At 47.5% G+C, this 22,602-nt stretch overlaps 1 protein-coding gene across 4 annotated transcripts in view; it reads right to left on the bottom strand.

Moving 5' to 3' along the window:
* Positions 1-18,830, bottom strand: part of LOC311420789 (uncharacterized protein) — a 177,451-nt gene extending 158,621 nt beyond the window's left edge. For 2 of the 4 annotated variants that reach the window (XM_084492030.1, XM_084492031.1), the window contains exons 1-3: positions 18,712-18,830; positions 17,689-17,745; positions 8,347-8,445 (exon numbers count right to left, since the gene is read on the bottom strand). In XM_084492030.1, the coding sequence (XP_084348156.1) occupies positions 8,347-8,445; positions 17,689-17,745; positions 18,712-18,771 (216 nt within the window). In that variant the 5' untranslated portion in view covers positions 18,772-18,830. Of the gene's footprint in view, positions 1-5,721; positions 6,312-8,177; positions 8,446-17,688; positions 17,746-18,711 lie in introns of those variants that run through there. The other 2 variants (XM_084492029.1, XM_084492032.1) reach the window with 2 other exon arrangements.
* Positions 18,831-22,602: the final 3,772 nt, after the last annotated feature.

The raw sequence follows: 22,602 nt of genomic DNA on the forward strand, positions 1-22,602 counted from the left end.
TCCTTCTGTTAAAAAGCCTCCAGCTTTAAATTCAGCTTTTTAACAAGGTAAGCCTGGACACAGCCGCTCCTGCCCACTAAAACTACACCAGCGGGCTGGACCTGGGCTGTAACACTGCTCCTCCTCCTCCCTGCTCCTGCAGCAGCCACCGCAGCAAGGCTGCTGTGCCCTGCAGTGAGCTGTGAGCATCTTCAGAGCTCCTCGACAATTTTGCTCATCAACTAGAAAATCAGTTTTACTGAAACGCAGCCTCACAGCTACATGGAATGCAAGGAATGAGATTAAAAGGGATTATGTGTTTCTCGCAAGCAATAAGGCTTGATAGCTCCGACAGGCATCGCCTTAACACGTCCTCCACTTTGTTTGAATCGTTACTACCCCCCAGCCTTTTGAATGCAAAGGTTTGTAGGGATGAGCCATATGCCACGCAATTTGGATTTCATTTCTGCTTATTGTTCACACGATTTGGAATGGTCTTCTGGGTGCTTGCAGGTTGCTGACATTTTTCTGAATCTTCAGGCAAGACTGCAAGATTATGAGTAAACAACCCGGAGGGAGAAAGAAAGCCTTAGATTTGAGTGGAGTAGATGCTGAATCCAAACCTCCCCCCAATTTCAGCAGTGAAAAAAATTCAGAATTGGGTTATCCATAACTAACACAGTTCCAGGCAAAGACCATTCACAAGGTCCAGATTCCCTCAGAACTGGGACACGGGCATTTAGTTCACCTCTCTAGTCATTTCTGATTATGTGTTCCTCTGCATTGCAACAGGATCCACGTGGTTAATAAATGTGACCGGTTGTACCAAATAAATGCATGTATTTTACGAGATGCCAGAGGAACAGGTCTTTTTCAGGGGGCTGTGACTCTTTCATGAGCAGACTTGAGCAAGCCACAAGCAGCCGTTCCCCAACACACCACCAAGGCATCCACAGGACTCAGACAGCTCCACACCAGGGCACAGGCATGGAAAAGAAGTACACAAATCCACACGCCTTGAGCAGAACAGATCCCAAACACAGTCCCATGGCTGATATTCATCTCATTCTGGAAGCACAGCTGGAACAGATGCCGCTGCCCCACAGCATGGGGACACAGCATTATCCCACCTTGCTGCCAGAAACACTTCCCACATCATACGCACCCTGGAGATACGCAGCCACAGCAGGTACCTTGGGATCCAAAAATAAGTGTCATTTTAAAAGCTCTTTTTGCAAAGCAGCACTGGAGACACCAGAAGATCACTGCAGAATACCTGCACACAGCCAGCACCCCACGTCCCACCTCCACACATCATCGCCACCACAGCAAGGCATCAAATCCTGCCAAAAGGTCTTCCTCCTCCCTTCAGCGGAGGAATGCTGGAAAGGCACAATCCTCACGATGGATGGATTGACACAATCAGAAAGGATTTAATTCATCTTTAATCTGCAGCTAATGACCGCAGGTTCCTTCCAATTCTCAGTCCACTTCCAATTTTTCACTGGTAAATTGCTACAGTTTGCAGTTGAAGCTCTTCACAGTAGATTAGTTAACATTATGTTTTTATTAAAGCCGAAGTTAATATCCTTATTCTCTGAAGGAGGCCACTGAGGTTGTTAGAATTATTTTCCCCCTTCTTTTATTTTTTTTTTTTTTTTAAACCAAGAGCCTTTTCTGCTAAGTTAGAAACACAGACCCTGCAGACCCCCAGCTGAAAGCTTAAGGGAGCCCCAAACAGTTAACTCTTAAACGATTATTTACATTGGAATATAAAAATTACTCTGCTGGATCAGAACAGAGGCTTGTCTACTCGGTATCCTGTCTCTGATGGTGGCCAGCTGCTCTGGAGTAGGACTGGTCATAAGTTTTCTGTCAAAATGTCACTGATGCATTTTTTTTTTCAGCACATAACATTCTTCACAAAAAAAGCAGCCAGCTTCCTACAGAAAATGGTGATTCCGCAATGAAATAACAGAGCTCTCTAACCTGAATGATTTGCACAAAAAATTCCCAAAATATCGTCAACTCTGATCTGGAGAAAGCTTCAAGAATTGTCAAATAGAAAGTTACGGTGCAATTTTCTCCACAGTGTTTCTTCTAACCCCTGGAAAACAAATGACTACACTATATGGAAGAATGAATTTTTGTGCGTTATTAGCCTTTTCTAAACTGACTCAAAGACAAAGATGTAATCGTGGGACAAACACAGAGCTCTCAGCACGAGTTCTGCCCACGGCCTGCCCCAAACCGAGCGCTACCAGCCCAGGCGATGCTCTGGGGGAGCGCTTCCCACCCCGCCACCCTCAGGACCCAACAGGGGCTGTTGGTGGGATCCTGGTGGGGATGGCTGAGCATAAGGCTCACCTCTCTGCCACCCGACAGGCAGTTTTGGAGGAGCCCACGAACACCAAGAGGGAGTTACCGAGCTCTCCCAGGCAGCTCCAGGTGCCCAGCTCTCTTCTCACGCTTTCTTTCCCCATCACTGCACATGCCAGGACCGATGCAGGACCGATGTTCCTTAATCCCACGTTGTGTCCTGCTCTGTTCAGCCCCACACTTTGCATCTATGACACTGTGACACTGGTCTATGACATCAAAGTCCCACTGAAACCAGGGAGCTGCTGTTCTGAGGCCTTCCTGTCCATGGGTACTTCTACCCCACACCAAGAACTCCTCGGAGCTTCCTGCCCTTCCTTCCCTCTGTTAACGGGCAACTTCTGCGACACCAGATCTGGACTCAAGCTGGTCAAATACCTGCTGTCCTTTACACCAATGTAAGTCACAATCAGCTGCTGCAGCATCAGCCACACCACTCTGAACCAGCTGCCTCATGCCTCTTCCCCCAGCTGCCAGAGTTGCTTCACCATGGGTAGGGCACCGTGCAGACAGAAAAATCACTTATCAACCAACTTCACAACCAGCTGCACGGCCTTAACCTCTGCCCATTGCTGCCAGGGGTCAGCACCACCTCTCCTGTCCCAGGACAGCACACAGGAGCATATCAGTGAGCAGCCTGAGTGCAGCCAGGAGAGGCAGCAGCCAGAGAAGAGAAATCCCTGGGAGCAAAGAGCGGAGCCGCCATCAGCATCTGGGGAGATTTAGGAGACAGCTCCAAGTCCCACGAGGCTCATATATTCAAGTTCATCTCTTCAATCAAGAGAGCTAGAAATTGCCTTTGAAAAAAAAAAAAAAAAAATTAATGCTGAGCTGTCAAATAAACATGCGATGAGGCTGAATAAAAAGCCTCGTTTCTCCGGGCTCACCACGAAGGGAAGAGCAGCCGCAGCGCCTGGACCCGCCGCGTGCAGACACGGGGCTCAGCCAGGGCGTGCTGCTCTTGGAGGTGGTGGAAAATCTCTCGGAGATGGATTTTGACAGAGGAAATAGCTTTCCAAATAGAAGCATTCAACCCCTGAAGTTCATTTTCACAGAACTCTTTTCAGTTTAATCAAAACAACTGGGGGAATGAATCGGTTCTAGCAGTTACAAGTTCTGAAATGTTTTTTTCCCCACCAGTCTAAAACTCAAACTGCGTGAGATGCTAACGTCAGGAAAGTGTTTGTTTACCAGTCAAAACAGCAGAAATTGCACAGAAAAGAATACAGTGAGAGCCTCAGGTCCCTTTCAACCTCCAGAACCACAGCAACTGGGGTTTGGCCGCCTTCAGCTTCTGCACACACTCACCACCAGCAGCAGCAAACACCACGCCGCACACCGCGTGCCCCCAAGGCCTCACTGCTGAGCTGGGTCCACGAGGAACCGGTGAGCAATGCCAGTGATATGCTGGTGTTCTGCCCCCGAGCCCTCTCCTGATGCAAACTGCAGCAGCAGCCAGAGCTCAGGACCTGCCTCTCCGCAGACGATCTGACACCCTTGTGCTCCCTGTTTTTAATTAACCTTGGAACAGCAAAGGGGGCTTTTTTTTTTTCTTTTTGCCAAACACAGCCATATTTTACAGGGATGGTGACAAGCTAATTAACTTAATTCTTATGACACCTCTCAGTGAGATGAGGCTAGGGTTGGCTAGCTCTGCAATGCAGTGTTGGGCTAATTAAAAAATAATTACTACTTCACCAAGGACAAGAACAAGAAGTTAATTAAAAGAATGAGGTGTAGCCTTAATGAAACTCATCAGATTGTATTCGTTCAGATGTCCCACAGCCAAATTCCCCCGATTAGAATACAAATTCACGTTATCTCCATCTTCACAAGTGTTTGCAACTGGCCTCCTCTTCTCCCCCTCCTCCCTTTTGCTTTTCCCCAGCAGAAACAATAGAAATGATTTCAGGAGCAAGAAAGTAAACTTGGGCTGAGATTTAACACACCCTTAGGGGCTAAGAATAAGATAGGGATCTCCACATACTAGCTGGGATTATTTGCAGCACCTCCAAAGCCATGCTCTGCACGGAGGCTATGCCAACGTCTGTGTAATTTGGGAGCATGATGGTCGCAGTGTGGGAGGGCCAGCCAGGCACAGCATGCCTCTTTCCCACAGCATCCTCAAAGGCTGGGAGAACGACACAAAAGAAGAGATTATCTTGAGGGAAAATTGAGTTTTTACCTGAATACAACTGGTTCCTGGTCCAGACTCAGACCTTTTGCTACATTGCTGGACAGGCTGCTACAGCGGCCAAGCAAGTATTGGCTGGGGATGAAATCCTGCTTCTGAGCAGTTTGGTGTTTCAGGTTCATTTAAGCCCTTCACAGGTTCAGGTCAAATGCCTCTAACAGTTCCATCAAGGGAAAAAAATGAAGTTAAACTCTGAATAATTCGTTTCTAGATGAGGAACAGGTGCCAAGTGGAGCCATGCTAAATTTTCACAAGAACTTTTTTTAAATATATTTTTTAAACCAGAGTGTTTATCCAAGAGTTGAAGCATAGTTGGCAAAAATATTTATTTACTTTTTTGATAAGGATAAAAAGCACTACGGGCCACACCAAAACAAAGGGTTTCCTCCGTGTTTCTGCACCACAACTGACAAGAAAATCAATTTTGCAAATCACAAACCACATCCCCAGCCACTTACACAGAAAGGCACTGTCCCTGTGTACATCCACACCCCTCCTCTCAGGCATACCCCAGCTCATCTCCCTTCTGGCATGCAGGAGGAACAACATGCCTCCTCCAGGATGCATCCAGGAGTCCTTGGCACAAGAGGGAAGTAGATGGAGACGAACAGACCTTTAATGAGGAACTGTGAGGACCCCACACCACACACCAACAAACAAGACGTGAGACTGAGCAGAGCAGCACGCGAGGCGTTGACGTGGAACAAGGCTGCTCGCACGACAGCTCCTGCTGCAAACCAGGCAAGAAACTTCATCTGCCGGTGGGATCTGTTACTTGAGCACGTTGAATTGCTCCAGCTCCCGAAGGAAGAAACAACGGGGTGAAAGTGAGCAGCAGGAGGTGGGTGGAGGGGTCCTCACACCCATGGCATCACCTTCCCACACACAAAACACCACGGCTGCAGCAGGCACAAGCTGCCACCACGCAGCCACTGCTCCCTCCCTGCCCTCAGGGAGCTCGCCGGACACTCAGCCCCCAGCAGGGAGCAGGCTGGGCTCCTGGAGGCCCCCACTTATCTCCATCACCTTCAAACATCTGCAAGGCCCACGCAGGAACCAGAGGGAGATCAGGTGGAGCTTCCTGCTGAAGCCACTGTGCAGCAGCAGCTGAGCTCTCTCGCTAATTGACATCATTACCACTGGGAATCTGTTCAGGCTCGACGGATGCTATAGGTAACGATAGAATAGTGCAGTGGGAAGAAGCCTATAAAGACCAAATCTGACTGCCTGACCACTTCAAAAAGGGAAAGCATATTGCTAAGAGCATCATCCAAGTGCCTCTTCAACACTGACAGGCACAGGGCATGGTATGCCTCTCTAGGATCCCTTTTCCAGCATTTGACCACCCTCACAGCAAGCATTTTTCATAGTGTCCAGCCTGAACCTCCCCGGCACAGCTCTGTGCTGTTTCTGCATGTCCTGTCCTCAGTTACCAGAGAGCAGAGATGATTAATGCACCCCAAAATGCAGTCTCGCCCTCTTAGGCTACGCTTTCTGAGGGGCTGTCAGCTGCAAAACAGGCCAGCCACAGCTTCCAGCTGGGCACAAGGCAACACATCAGCCCCACCTCCCCTAGGACAAACAATTCCCATGGCTCACAGGGGTCCTCACTTGGTCTCAGCTGCACTGGTGGCAGGGCTGTACCCACAGGCAGATGTGCTACGGGACTGCCAGCAGATGCTACTTGTGCCATACCAGGCAGACAGCAGCAGTGAAGGCATCTGGCTTCCAGGGGGATCCTGCAGACGTCGGGAAGACGCTGTACAAGACAGACACCACAGTCAGGAACTTCTGAGCCCCCTGACTTCAACAGGACCTGCACTGGAAGTATTCCCTATGGCAATCCTGTTTCTCACCTGTCCACAGCTTTCCCGAAGGGTGAAATCTCATATTCAGGCCACTTACCTCTCATGCAGTCTGCCTCTTATCACTTCCGTACTCCTCAGCATGTTTTCTCTCCCCCATCTAGCCACCCTTGCTTCCTGGAAATGACTCTGAAGAAGTCTGCAGCTATACATACACGTGTCTGGGTGTACACCCATGCACTCTGGCACAGGTGCACACAGCACGTGGACCTGCAACCAGGCACGCAGGTACTCCTACAATTACATCATAAAGGCGTTAGAGTCACCTGCTTTCAGCTGTACCAGTCTGTTCCAAAGGTGGCCAGCTGAGCCCTCCCGCTTCCTCTGGTCCCCCTCAGAGAAGACTTTTTGGTAGAGGAGGCACCCATCTCTAACACACACCACTCATTTGGGGCACTTGCTGATCATTTCTGTTATTATGGGACTCACTTTCTAGCTTAAGACCCTCTGAAAGGTACCTCTCTATGCCTTAAAATCATGACTGTGAAATAGATCCTTCAGTGTTTGCTTCATTTTTTGAGATCTCCACGGAAAGGCTGTCTTGAAGTATCACCACCAGCACAAACCAAACACCGCAGGACATGCGGCTTTGCATTTCTAAAATCTTTGGTGGGAAGTTAAGAGCTGCTCGAGCCTACAAATTCAAAAGGTCAAAGATGGGGCCCATCTGAAGACAGGGCTTCAGCTGAGGAATAGGAAACTCAAGCAGACACCTTGGTGAACTTCAAGAAATTAATATCTTCTTACACCTCAAATGAGATGATGATGCAAGGAGAAGTCAGCCAAAATGCCTTGGAAAATCCCAATGGTGATTACATGAGGGGAAAAGGTTGCACAACTTCACTCTGCTTCAACACGGGGTGGGAAAATCCCCAATTAAACTAGAAACACAGCACCTGTAACCATCAGGGGAGAGAAAAAATAGCCAGGAATGCAAGTAGAGGAAATTGATTCTTGTTGTAATCAAGGGTCTTCCTTCACTTCTCTCCTCAGATATGAATCTTACTGCAGTTCAAGTTCACCACAGCTTGAAAACAAAAGCCTCACAGCAGACCTAGTTCATACCATCCCATTTCAATTAAGGCTGCTAGCAAGGAAAGACATTTCATAGAAGGCAAAGAAAGAATTGGTTTGAAACCAAACCCTGCATCCTAAAAAAGAAAAAAAAGGAGCTTCAAAACAATTCAATATCGCAACACTGGAGTCTGAGCATCAGCTGCTACTTAAAGACTTTTACCCAATTTTGTTCCACAACAGTGCTAAGAAGGAAAGCTGCTGTTGCTTTGGCTTGGATGAGGCTTCAGCTGGGTCATGCTGTGGCAGGACTGGCTGTTTTCCTCCTGGAGAAAAGCACACCCCAAAGCTCCTCCTGATCTGGCAGCCAGGTAAAGACAAAGCAGCAGGTTGGGCCTCTGCTTCCCGGTGAGCTCTGCTGCCAGGGAGCAGGTCCTCCACACATCCACTGCCCATTTTGTTTTTCTGACCAGCAGGATTTATTTCTGGAAATGTTACAAGATCTGTGCTACCCTTTTTTAATCCATATTAACCCGTGGTTGCTTCACGCTCTGAAGAACAAGGGTTTGTGCCATCTGAAACTGCTGCAGCTGGTTATTCCCCACCCAGTTGTGGATACCATTGAATCAGGACTCAGCCAGCCCACAAGCTGTGCCATCACCTGGATGCTAGAGAGGGTCAAACTAAGCAGAGCTTGGGGGGGTTCATCCCAAGGCAACGTCAAGGTAAAATACATGGACATAAAGTGAGGAGGGAGTCAACTGAAGTTGTGTTATAAATAAAAATAATAATCCTCCAACGAGCTGTTCCCAAAGAGACCACGCTTCTGCATCCAATTTGTACCGCATTCAGACAAGTGATGTTATGGAGCTGTGTCCATATATTACACAATTACAGGAATGTGGCTTTCATTACGTGATTAAAGCGCTCCTTGTCGTGACACAGCCCATACCGCCAGCAGATGTTCGGCCGGTGCGTACCGCGGTCCTTCATGCTGTGGCTGCTGCATCGCTCCTGCAAGGAGAGGCCACGCGAGGTTAGTGAAGCACCCCCAGGACCCCGGGTGCTGCTGAGTGGGCTCCACTTACCTGAGGAACAGGGCTCCTGCAAGACCCTGCCAGCTCCACAGCCCTCCCAAAACGCTCTCCTTGTTGGCAGGAGGAAAGCAAAGAAACCAGATGGTCATGCGGGTCTTCCCAGCAAGGTAGAAAACACGTTTCTATGTGATGTGGATGAAAAGGAGCCCGTATAACAAAGGGCAGCAATTGTTTGTGTCTTCGGGGAATGCCCTGTGCTCTGTGGACACAGCTCTCCTCTTACACATGAAGAAAGGCCAGGAGTAGCTGTACTGGAAGCCACAGAAATTTGTGGTTGTGTTAACTGTTAGAGGGGAATAAAAGATTGTGACTGAAGTGTCGGTGGCACAAATACATCTGAGCTTTGGAGCCCTACGTCAAATGTTGACTTGCCCTTTCAAAAAACAGGGGTGGACCATGAACAGCCAAAACTGAAGTCCAAATTGCCTTCAAAACTGTTTTCATGTCAGTATATTGTAAGCAGTGCCATTTCACTTCTTTCCCCAGGTGTTCTTATTTATTAACTTTCAGTATTTATTAAACTTATCACTGATATTAAGAGGATCAAAGACTGATTTGGTCTCATTACAGGTGAATAGTCGTTTCAATACTGTTTAGTTGGTTCAGATGCAGATTGTTTTTTTCAAGTTTAAATGGACTTACAGATGAAACATCTGTAAACAGTATTTTTTAAAAAGGTATTTTAAAAAGATATCTTGAAAAGATAAATACCTTTTTTTCAAAGGTATTTTTCAACAGCCTGAAAGTCCCTGCCCCCTAGAACATTAAGAAATTCAGAAGATTAATTGGGCATTATAGATGAAAACGAGGTTCAAAACCAGGCAGAGGCTGAGGCTATACAACCTTGGACACTGCCTGTGCTTCCTGCAGTACCACAACGATGCCACAAAACTCTGAGAGTTCATAGTGGGAACCATTTGGCACCCTTCCACAGCGAGAAACAGTAAAGGACGTGGCTGGATGTATACACATGCTGGCTGGGGCCCTAACAGATGCCATGACCTAGAGACATAGCCATGCACCAACAGCAGTAGCTCTGGATATCACATTCAATTACACAGCCCCCCTGCCTCCCTGCAGCATGCCTCAGCCCTCCCAAGCCTCTAGATTTTTATTCCCTTCACATCTCCCTGGCCCGTGCTATTCCTTCACCAGTCCTTCATACAGCCTCTCTCTCTGTAGGGTTTTCTCCCCATGACTCCACACCCCAAAGGCTTCCCCGCAGCCCTCCACTACATACCAAGGCTTCTGTAAAATGAAGACAAGTTTTTAGCAATCAGAAGAGCCAGTTTACAAGTCATCACATCCTTCAGTTGTCATTTATGCCCCTTCCCAGCTGCTCCGGCAAACACCCCTTGTTGGGTTTGTTTTATTTTCATGGTGCTCATTTAGCAGCCGCATTCAGCATCTCTCCACAAAATTACACTCATCTAATTTCCCATGTGAATCTGTTGACTGTTTGCAGGGGTTCAGAACAGCAGCACTCCTACGTATTTCATGAGCACTTCATAGCACATCTGTTGGGCACTGATGGGAAAGTTGCGTCTGAACCACAGGCCCTTAACTCTTCCAGAGAGTTCAGCTAATCCAAAGAATTCACTTTTTGTTGAAACCTGCCCTAAGGAGAGGGGCTGCAGAAAAGGATCGGAATTCACCTTGCCAAAATGCCTCACGTGTTAACTGCCAGCCCAGGGTAATCCAGAACCAAACAAAGCTCATTATATTTCTAACGCAGCTCCCTGATGGGCTCCCAGCATTTGCCTACAAGGCAGCCCCAGCTCCCAGCCCCAGCTCAGGACCTAGACCCAGCTCAGATTTCCAGCTCCCACTGAAATCCTTGCATGATCCTGGGTTTTATTTTAGCTTCAGCTGCGCAGACCATGCAATCAGCTGTACCAGCTCCATTTTCAAATCCTATTCACCAGCACCTGAAACTGGCTCTTGACCAAAACAGAACTCAAGCCCATGCCTTGCTTTTATGCTGCCTTTCCCAGCAGGCTGCCACTCCCCTCTTCAAAAGCCAATTTTATTCTCCAATTCTAAGCTTAACCCAAGACTTCACTTAAAAGAACAAAGAACTAAGTTTAAAACTCATACTAACTGAACAAGGATATGCTTATTTCAAAACCGTTCGGGCATCTTGCCCCAAACATGAGCTTAGACAAGCCTGGCAATGCTATCACAGAAATTCCTGTTAAGACGTACCTGCAGGATATACACTGAAAGGAAAGGTATTTTATTTATTTGTCTAAACAGTTATTCTCTCCAGGCCAGCCAGCAAGCAGCATTTTGCTAAGATAAATTAGGTGGTACTTCTATGCTATAAAAGAAAAAGAATAAACTCCATATTTTATTTCCACATGACTGCTTTTAAAGTATATATATATTAAATAGGGATAGATATCTACAGCCATGCACTGTATTGTACAGACAGGAACAGGCTAGCAGCCCACTGCATATGCTGAGAACTGTTTCCCATGGAAGCAAACGGGAGCATAAAACAGCCTGCATTAGGGCAGAGAGAAGGACCGAGGATGCGTACTGTGGGAAAAGGGAGGGGGAGAGCGTGGATAATAATTCATTTAGCATTCCATCCATCCAAGGCATTTGACAAGCTGCCCGCCGGAGCTCTTAATCCAAGAGCTGACTGACCAGCAAGCTCCTCCACTTCTGCCTGCCCAGCCAGACACCTGAAAGGGGCCCGATATTCAAAGGGCAAGAGCTCAGCGCGCTGCAATAAACAGCCCCCTCTAAAATGTGTTGAATGAGGCATCAAAGCTGAGGCACACAACATCACTAATTGCTTGTGAAAATCTAAGCTTCGGTGCCTGCAAACACTTAAGCACATGTATAATAGAGTCCTCCTGTTGACTCTGTGGTTGGCCTTGCTCACATATGCTGGGAAGTTCCTGCAAATGCACATGCTCGGGATGGGGGAGTGCTATTAATAACAATAATATTGAGATCCTACATGGCCTGGGGCACATCAAAGCTAGATAATTATACAGGAAGGTGAGTCAGGAGAAAATAACCTCCCTCTTTCACAAAGAACAAATTTCACTCTGACAAATACAGCACAGGAGAAAAAAAATAGGAAGTAAAGTAGTCCTGGGTGAATTATATGTGACAGAAAACCTGCAGTCGTTGCAGGCAGCTCTAAAAAATTACTGCCCAGTGGTCAAAAATCAGCAAACTACATGAATTCCATGCCATCCGAGTGAGCAGCACGAAGTCTGAGATGCACTCTGTGCACCCCCTGCCCTGCAGCACCCTGTCTGCCCTGGTTCAGCCAAGGCTGAAAGGGAACAGGCTCAGAGGTAACCGACAGCATGACTGCCTTCAGTTCTGGCTGGATCACCACATAAGGACAGATCCAAAAAGTAACGATTCTTTCATTTCAAGATCTCGTGGTTATAAAACACCTTAAAAGCTGTACACAGAATGATACAGAGCAAAGATTAATTCCACCATCCTATCCGAATTTTCTCATCAGGCACAAAATGGGTCTTTTAGAGGAACCGAGACATGGCACACCTGAAAGAGCAGCCCCGAGACCAAATTCATCAGCTACCTCCACTGCTCAACCTCAGAACCACAGCCAGGGTTGGATCAGGGGATACCAGGTAAATTGCTAGGGGAAAAGCCCTTAGAACATCCTTTCATGGGGCAGGCAGGTGGACCAGACAGGAGAAGGGTATTGCCCCTCCTGCAGAATCTTCATGACAAAGAAGTGCTTCGTGTGCAACCCTTTTCATCACCTCCCTTCTGTTACAAAAGAAAGGGATCACAAACATTGCCAGTCCGGGGCAGTAGCCACTGGATCACTTCCCTGAAGCCCTCACAGTACAATGAAACCACCTGCAGGTGAGTATGTCCCACCATAGGCAAGACCTCTAAAGGACACTACAACAGAAGTGTCCACATTCCTGGGCAGAAAACATTCACCATGACTCTTCTCAACCAACTTTGCCTTAGCTTAGGCACTTAGCCTTCATGCTCTCTAAAGGTTTCTCCATAATCAAAGCAATAACAGGTCTTAATACATCTTAACGGGGTGAATTACCTTCTGGAGACTCCCACATCTCTCCACTAACAAGGATGTCTACAGGACCAGAGCGTAATTTCTGCTGGCTGGGGTCAGGTGCTCTGACATCCTTTGCAAATAAAGGAAGCTAACAAAATCAAGTGCTCTCTGCTGACATGTTACTGCAAACATTTCTCCCCCCAACAACTCTTTTCAGCCTTTTCCCTAGCATCTGGTTCTGGCCACCGCCAGCAGCAAAGTGCTAGACTCTGTGGAAATCAGGTTTGACCAAGCATGGGAATTCCTGTGTACCAATAAGTTTGCCTTTGATTCGTGGCATATTTCAGATTAAAGTTCCAAGGAGCTACAAGGGGAGAGGGAATTCTCCGTTTCAGTCCTGAGGGCTACGCTGATTTATTATTTCTGGCACTATATAGTGCATTGTTTGGTTGAGATTGGCTGTTAAAATCCATACTTAGGAAATGTAATATTCCTCTGGAAATGTACCATTCTGTTCCCTCTTTTTAATGGTATTTTATTCAGGGGACAGGGCAGGAATGGTGGAATTAGCCTAGTAACGATGTTCTAAACCATTTCAGCTGGTAAACTCAAGTAGGCTAATATTTTATTTCCATTTGGCCACTTAATTCCTTTAACCAAAACTAAGATGAGACTCTTGTGAGAATTCTGGCAAAATAATTAGAGATGGCTGTGCCTCTTCACCATAAATTAAGAGGCCAAAATGCCAAAGGACTGGAGCATTTCCAACCCTCCATGTCTTTTCACTTTAGTACTGAACAGCTAAAGAAGGGCAGCCAAACAAGAGATGACCTGAACTCCAGTATGAGCAAGCCAAAAAACGGTTCTCAGCCATGGGCACCTCCGAGGAACAGATCAGCCCAGAGACATTTCTGGATGGCTGGAGAGACAGGCTTCAGAGGCACCTTGGCAGCTCACGCAGGGATACAGTCACCAGAAACCATCTCCAGAGGCTGACCGGCCGCAGAACAGTGGACAGCTGCTGTTTTCAGAGCTGCACGCAGTGCCACCGTTCTGGTGGATCACCTGCCACTCACTGCTGAGCTATCGATAACTGCTTGATTTAATCCAGAGCCCACGCCTTCAGCTCACACTCTGCAGTGTCACTTGGCTGCGGTGAGCAGATGGGATCAAACCTGCCTCAGGTGAGGTCCAAACCACCGCCTGCCAACAGCAACCACAGTCTGGGAAACCTGCTCACAGATTTGCAGTACAGGTAAAGGGCTGTTTTTAGGAACTGGCCCCCTTTCCCTTCGGGGGGTTCACCCTCTGTTCCCCAGAGTGATCAGGACCTCCCTCCTGCCGCTGTCACAGAGCAAACATGAGGAAAGGAGCAGAGAACAAGCAGTGAAAGCCTGCTCTAACCCCAAGCTCACGTTTTGCTCATCCAGCACGACAGACTCTACTGAAGCATCTTCAAAGAGCTGAGAAATGCATCTCCTGCGAACAGCACCGAAAGCAAGTCCCCGCACTGGGGGATCCCCGCACCCTGTGCTGCAGGCTGCGGTCTCCTGCAGCCCCTGGGGCCGCTGACAGCTCGGTGGGCTTCAAGACCGCCACCAGGCTTCAGGCAGCACAAGCATGAGCCTCTTCTGACACCTAGTGCCCAGAGAGCTCAGAGCCTGGGCCAGCCCCTAGCAGCACCAGGCTGGGACACCTCCAGCCCCACACCCCTTACGGGGCACTGTGACCGCCACGGGCACGCCCTGCACCCAAATTCTGGGCTCTGGAGCAGTGCCACTTTCCCAGGATCACCCCTGTAGATGTCAGATGCAAGCTTCAGGCTGCTCGAAATTGTGTCTGCACAGAGCCCAGGCACCCATCACAGGACTGCGCTTTGCTTTTGATTTTAACGGGATGCAGAAACGCGCCTTTTGTCTTATCAGCCTTACAGGATTCCCTGGGTGTAAACACTTAATGGAAATGTTCCTGGAATCACATTTCCATGAAAACGTGTGATCCCAGAAACATTTGCATGAGACAATAGTCTGTAGCTTTGCAGCATCCAAATCCAGATGTTTCTGGTGAGAAAGAAATAGATGACCTGAGAATTAAACCCAGGCCCCTTGGCTCCCCTCCAGATGCTCTACCAGCTGCTCACACCAAGTCCCCTCTGGTCAATTACTTTACTTGATGCTTCTAATCAACAATATTATATATGTGATGCTATAAACTTTTGTATTTAATATTAGCTCATAACTCAGCATCCAAAACCAGATGTTTTTGGTGAGAAAGAAATTGATGACTTATCAGAGGACTGAACCCAGGCCCCTTGGCTCCTTTCCAGGCAGTCTACCAGCTGAGCTGCAAAGCTAACCAGTTACCTCCCGCTCCCCCTGCACCATTTCTTTTCATGAAAGGAAAAGGATTTCACATCTCCCAGCGCAACATGCAGGAATATGTGAAAGATGTTTTTATAAACATTTATAAAGCAGTATAGCGCAATGCTGCTTTGAGGCAGAACACGCTTTTCCCAGAAAAGGGCTTCACAGACAATTTCCTTGCTTCCCTAATTGGCAGTCCTTATTGAGGGTTCACATACAACTGCACACAGAAGCAGCATAGATAACTAATTTAAATCTCAACTTCTTCAGCATCCCCGTGGTCTGCTGAGGATGATTACGAGACAACCTCAGCAAGCCTGCCTGCAGGACAGCTCAGTGGCACATATGATGTAGCAAAACGCATACGTTAGAGGACTTAAAATGGATTTCTGCAGGGCTGAAAGGTGGAATGCAGACATTTCTGATTTATGGAAATCTTATAAGCTCCAGCCACACAAAGCACTTAAGCAAGTGCTTTACTTCAAACCCACAGTAGATGTATTGAATTCAGCCCAACTATTCATGTGTTTAAATTTAAGCACATGCTTAAGTGCTCTGCTGTACAAGGTTATACTTTGGGAACCCAGAGCAGAGCACAGCATCATTCTGCTGCTGTTGCTTAATTACACAGGTTGATCTATCACAGCCATCACGTATTTCTTAAAAGATAGAGCATCAGCTTCTTAAGTATGGATTAACAGGGCTTGCTCTTAAATTAAAGAGAAATAAAATACAATGAACAGTAACTTTCATGAAAGCCCAAAGCCCGGAGTCTTAAGAGCTTTGTTTAGGATTAGAAAGACCATCCACCACAGATAGCATGCAGATCTGCAAATATTTGCCCACAATTGTCAGAGACAACTGTTAAAATATTTTTGCAACTGAAAAGAATCAGAGAAAGGAAGAACAGCATGCTATGAAAATCCATTAGAGAATGCTTTCCGAAGAGGTAATTTCAACTTCCTTAACTGATAAAAATTGTATGCCTCTTCCAAGGAGAAAAAAATATTTTTAAGAAATTATATCTGCAAACATGCAGGGAATTGGCAGCAGCATTCAGGGAATGAGTAAGATTTCAATTCTTTTTGTTAATTTGACTGGATTTTATGACCAAGGCCTTCCCTTAAATTAATTTAAATGTAACAACTCTGATTTTGCAAACTTCAGTAATATACTATATTCATTTACATACAGTATTCATTTACTAGAGCATCTCACTTCAACCAGAAAGTAAATCTGGCAAAAACTTGGATAGCTCATAACTGATGAAAAAAACTATCATCCTCAGTGAAACAAGACTTCTAAATTTGTCTCTGTTCTACTTTGAATACTCAGCAGTATCTTGCCAACATTTTCACCATCAAAGCTGCTGAAATCAATGCTCAAATACAGCATTCTGACTAAATTGCAATGGCACAGGTAGCTTTTCATTAACTAATTCAACTAATTTGATACCTGAAACTATTCTGCTGAGTCAACTCGTATCAAAAATTTTGTATCTCTCTGGTCAAACTGCCCTAATACCTTCAAGCTCTTTAGGAGGATATATTACACAGAGGATGCTTAGTGTGAAGAGAATCTGCGTGGTGGGAGGTGACAAAGAAAAGGAGTAACAAATTGGGGAGGGAGGGAAAATACATAGCACTGACAAAATGCAGAAAAAAAAAAAAAAAAAACACAGTAACTGAAACAGCCTGAAGCCACAGGTCCCCAGGACCAGTCCCATGGCACAAAGCACATGTGGTCTCTCAAAGTACAACTCCCTAGTTCTCTGCAAAGGAAATAACATTTCAAAGCTCTCAGTCACTCAGTTCTCTGTGCACTTATTTCACCAACATTAGCTATCCAGTAAGCCTTCTCACCAACACAGGAGACATTCTAGGTCAGCAGCCCTGAACTAAACCCTGCAGTGCCTTCGTAATCTCTAGCACCTTCTAATCCCAGTACAGCTGTTCCAAAATCTGGGTGTGACTGATGGGGTGAATGAGTGAGCCTCACCCTGTTCTGTTTCAAGCAATACCAAAAAAATTACAACACAACCTCTCCAGAACTTCCAACCTCTTAACAGGCAGATTAGATGCAGATAAATATTCATTCGAAAGGAGAACTGCATCAATGGAGTATCAGAATCTGTCCCTTCTGGTTGAGGAGCAACTGCAAGATAAAACAGGCTTCAGACACATGGTCCTCATTCTGTGGTTTGTGTTGCCATCATATCCATCACCTGTGAGAACTGGGACATCCGTAACTTCAATAAGCCCTTGGGGGGGTCTGAAACACCCAAGCATATCCACACAAGGAATAACAAGACTGCTGGATTGCAAGTGCTGGCTTCCACTGGGTACCCTACAAGTTTTCCATTCATTCAGCCAGAGCAGCAATAATACACCATCCTGTACTCAGACATCATCCCTCCTTTATGTCCACATGCCACAAGTTGAGGCAGCTAAGAGGTGAGAGCCTGCACCCTGTGACAGCCCAAAGATGCATGCAAGACACCACACCATCCAGACTACACTACCTACTTCCAAGTCCAGACAAAGCTTTGACTCAAAATGGCATGAAACACTGCTCTTTTCTTCAAAATTTGAGGTGTAGGGAAGCAGTGTAAAACAAACAAGCACAGTAATCCCCACGCTCTGAGACAATGGTGTTTCCCATTTCCTCATTAAGTGACTGCCTTTAATTAACCATGACTGCACTGAGCCATGATTTACAAGTTGTCAGTACCAGCACAAATTGAAAGAAAAACCTAACCCCTTCACAAGCCTACCTTGGGCCCCAGGTCATCCAGAGCTTCAGAGAGGAAAGTCCCGGCCTCGAACCAGACCTGGAAGCAAAATGACAACATGTAGTTATAAAACTTGAAACATTTCAAGGGATTATTAGTTTGTTTGGTTTTGCATTTTAAAATGATATACAACATTTTACGAAAGCGTATGAATATAATTCTCTTTCATCTATTTCCACAGATCCTTGAAACACGTTCTAAAATGCTCCCTGTAAAGCTTTCTCCACCTCTCAATCTGTTGGATGGGGATACCACATATCTGTGAACAAATCTGCTTGTTGCTCCATATATTTTTTTAATCATTCAGACAGGACACGGCCCAGGAAAGAGCAGCTGGAGTCACAGCTGCAAAGCTCTCACTAATGTGACACCACATAATCATACTTGAGAGCAGAAGAGTTCTTTGGAGGAGGAAATCACTTCAGGAGATGTGCAATAATTGAGTGGGGCTCCAACACTGCTGGCATTTGAGGATTTTTATGCTTTGCAAGCTATTATAGAGAAGAAAAAGCACGATTTTCTACCCAAATTCACTGAACTGAGATTTTCAACAGAAAATGAAACAAAACACATAAAGGTGTAAAGCTGAAAGGCAGATAGCAAGTCTTGAAAGATCCAATTTGCTGCTAGTCTAAGTGGAGTTACTGCACGGTCTCCAGAGAAGGTTTTTTTCCTCCCTTTTACACCAACAGTAAAGTCAGCCCACTCCTAGGCATAGGTATCAGCCACTTACACACATGTACAAAAAAGAGAAAAAAAAGACAAAATTGAAACGAATTTTCAGCCAGACCTATTCCCAAACCTCCCAGCCTACATCAGCAGCTCCCCTGGGCCTTGAAGAAGAGCAGGCAGTTTGCACGTGGCATACATATGCATATTTACCCCAAACAGACACCATCACCTTATCTACTTGAAACAAGCCTTCCCGGGGCAGAAAAAGGAGAGAAAAACAAGCTTTTTGCAAGCTTGATCTTCCAGGAAAAGAGACGAGGACGGGAGCAGTACCTGGGCCTCAAACCAGGGCTTCACAGCTCTCCTGACTGCAGTTTGCTTGAACTTCAGCATGCAGGTTAAAAAAAAAAAAAAAAAAAAAACATGGCTTCCCTCCAGCCCTGCGCAGCCTCGGACACCTCCCAGCCTTCCCCTCCACCTGGGAGAAAGGAAATATTGCCCGCCCCTGCCTTTAAACCCCAAACCCTTGTGGGGGCCAAGCTGCCCCTTAACCCTGTCTTGGCTGGTCGACAGCTCTGCCATCCTGGTTAGGGATGCTCCCAAGGCATGTAAAGGCAGATTCACTGTTATTGCCCTCTTTGGGGTAGGGTTCTGGCTAACATAACCGAAATTCAGAGGTTTGATCTGCTTCACATCGGGGGGTTGAGCTGAATTCTCCCTAAAGCAGAGCCTAGTAGTGGTTATATGCGAACATGTCTCAGTGTGGGGTGTGGGGTTAATGAGAGGACCCCTCCCCAGCCTAACATTTCTAAAAACTATAAAAATGTGAGACATTGGGAAAAGGAACCCAAGGTAAAGTCGGGGCCCAGACAGGCTGTATTTTATAGCATTACACACACAGGGTAACCAGAGTAACTCCTGGAGTACCTGGGTGTCAGTCAGTGTGTGACAACCCACAGCCTGGGGACGTAACAAGCAGTACTTGTGTGACAGACCCAGAGGGTCACAAGAGACAGGCAGACCCAGGGCATGTGCTGAGGGGATAACATAGCACTGAACTGCTACCCAGAAACCTACATCCCTGAGACAGGCAATAACCTTCCTCTCCCCAAGGGCAGCAGCACCCCAGCTGCAAAGCAGTGGGAGCTTGTCCCCCAGGGGAGACCTGGGGGTGCCCCATGGTGGGGAGGCAGATGAGAAATGCACATATTTCATGTTGGCAGAAGAAAACTTACCCCTCTGGGTGTGGGTCTTTTAAGAGATGTCAAGGTGCCTGAACAGGATGCCAGTAGGACAGGTTCTCTGAAGGCTGATGTTCATTCCCTGCGAGATGAGCCAGGCCATGGCAAGAGCACCTGGAATTTCACTGCAGCACCAGCAGGAGCAGGAGATGCAGTTGCAGTCAGCTTGCTCACCTAATCCACAGTCACAGCCATGCTGCTGTTTAATACCTGACAACTAGGGCAGAAGACAGCAGCAGATTAATTACGACAAGATAAGAGGGATCTGCTCCAACTCACTGTTTCCCAACTCAAAAGAGCAAACGCTGCAGAGATTACTGGCTTTGCTTGTCAGGAGAACAAAGGAAACCAAAGGAAAAGGCAACCTACCTGGGAATAAAAATCTCCTCTGTCAACCTGTCTTGAGGACAGTATGTGGCATAGGAATGTAAGGGGCATGGGGAGAAGAGGGAAAATGTACACAGCAAGCCCTGAAGGGGGTATTGACTCTTGTCCCAGAGGACTCTGGCCAGCACTATTTCTACAAGACTCTGGCCTCTTTTTCCACTTATCCAATGTCTGCACTGAGTGGGGACTTTAGAGTTATTCCACACTCCAACAGGGATGGCACACACTCTGCAAGTCTTTCTCAGCAAAGTTTTGTTTACAGCCAGGAGTGTCTACAAGCAATCAGATGAGATGCTTGTGAGATGCTGTTTCTTTTCAAATACTGCTTTTTTCAACCAAGACTGAGAAACAGAACTACAGACAGAAAGAGCAGAGGGGTAGAGGAGCAGAAGAAAGAACACCAAAGCCTGTTTAGCAAGCACAGCATCACGCTAATGCCTTTCTCCATGATCCTTTACCCCATCACACTGCTCTTAGGTACCTGGCTGCAACTTCAGCTGATGCACACAGGACACGTACGCAGTCTCTTCAGCCAAAGGAGGCAACTGAGCCTGGATGCAGGCAGAGCGCCATGCTCACCACATGTCCCTTGTCAGTCTGCGCATCGGTGAGGCAGCTCCCTGGGCTCTGCCACCACTTTTTTCCACTTGTTTAAAAGCACATTTATTTCTTGGATACCTCTGAACATCAGATGGAACTAATTAAAACCAGGAAGGCTCATGGGAGCTGAGGGGAAGAGGGAGACATGCAATTTGGTTTCCACTTCAAAGTGGTTTAGCAAAATAAAAGCACTCAGGCCCTCCAACACAAGTGCATGCCCATGGGGAGGGGAGAGAAGAGGGCACTGAATGCTCTCAAGTGCCCATTTTCCCCCCACTTTTATTCACCAGGTTCAAAGGAGCTGTGTTTGGATGCAGGGCCAGCTGATTAGTCAGTGCACCAGAGGTTAATTGGAGCAATTTCTCCTGTTCACTCTCATCAATTTTGCAAAGAGGGTGGCACCACACAGGGAGGGGTGGGATGGATTGTCACAGGCACCATCGCCTCCTTGTCTGCAGGGTCTGAGATTGCTTTCAGACAAGACAGCAGCTGCCATTGGGAGGTTTCAGGGCAAGTGTGAGGAAACAGAGATACTGAGCAGCATGGGCACGGCCCAGCCATGTGAGGGTAGAGCTGCTGTGGGACAGGCCCATGTCCTAGCATGGAGGAACACCTTGTGTCCAACCTGCTGCCCCGCCATAGCCTTTGCACCTCTCCCATGGCACTTGGGGCCCCAACGTGTTGTCCCCACATGTCCCCAGTGTGAGGAACCAAAGCTCCACAGGCCCTGTCCCTGTGCAGCCCCAGCCCTCACAGCACCAACCCCCAGTGCAGACCTGCCATGGCTCCCAAACACCACAGCACTGCCCCTCTTCATGGCAGGCTGCACCCACAGCCCCCTCAGGGCTTCCCTGACTGCCCTGCACCTTGGGGCAAGCCGGACCCGGGGCTACCCCACTGCCTGCCTGAGGCCCTGTGGCACCCTGACCCTTCCCCTCAGGGAGCTGCCGGCCCCAGCCCCATGCCAGCCACCACATCCCCTTGCCCTGTCAGCGCAGGAAGGCACTTGGACAAGCCCCATTTGGGGTATTTTGTCCTTTTTTAAAAATATTTTTCCCTCACTAAACCAGTAGCAGACCTTCTGCCCCTTAAAATTGAGAGGCACCACCACAGGCATGCAGTGCAGGGCTGCCAGAGCAGCCATGCCAGGCCGCACCATGCTGACAGGGGCCGATGGGGTCCGTGTTCACCCAGAACCACATCTGAATGCCCTACTGTATTTATTCAGACCTGATGAGCATCTCAGCCTGGCTGATGGACCCACACCCAGCCAGCAGCTCGTGTCGGGCAGTAGCCAGGCTTAGCCCCAGCCCCACCAGTGACCTGGGCTGCCGTGCCATCTGAAAGCCGTCTCTCGAGCCAGCCGCATCCTTATCACCCACACCGGCCTCTGTTTGTTCTCTGGTCATGTGCAGCTGGGGCAATGGGAAGGGACGGAATCAATAAATATTAATTCTGAAAATAAATAAGGAAGGAATTGGCAGCTTGCAAGTGGCAATAGATAAAGCACCCCGTGATGGCCCCATAAAACTTCTCTCCACACACCATTTATCACCAAGCCAGTCTGGGCTAGCATCAAGCCTAATTTACTCAGTATTAAAAGACATAAACATGGGCATACAAATTTGGGAAGAAGCGTTTCAGTTGCAATTAAAATTTTAATGCACTTACATGCCTGTGCTTGCTGGTTTGTCTCATGGGGGCTTTTGGCTGGGCTGAACTGCTGGAGCTGAACGGGATGGGTCACTCAGGGCTTTAAGCTTCCCAACCCCTTATGTGTGGTTGCAAAACCCAAAGATCTCTGGAGCACCGTCAGGGCACATCCTGCTGCCTAGGAGCAGCTAGACTCCTGCAGCATCCAAGGCACACACAGCCTCCAGCTGCTGCAGTCCCCCTGGATGCGCCTGTCTGTGCCCCCAGCACCGCGGCTGTGGTGCTGACAGATGAAGGGAAGCTTTCTCCATCCCCATCAGCCACAGAGAGCCATTGTGAGCAA

This window comes from Aythya ferina (genome assembly GCF_964211825.1).
Source record: "Aythya ferina genome assembly, chromosome: 18".
Lineage (NCBI taxonomy): Eukaryota > Metazoa > Chordata > Aves > Anseriformes > Anatidae > Aythya > Aythya ferina.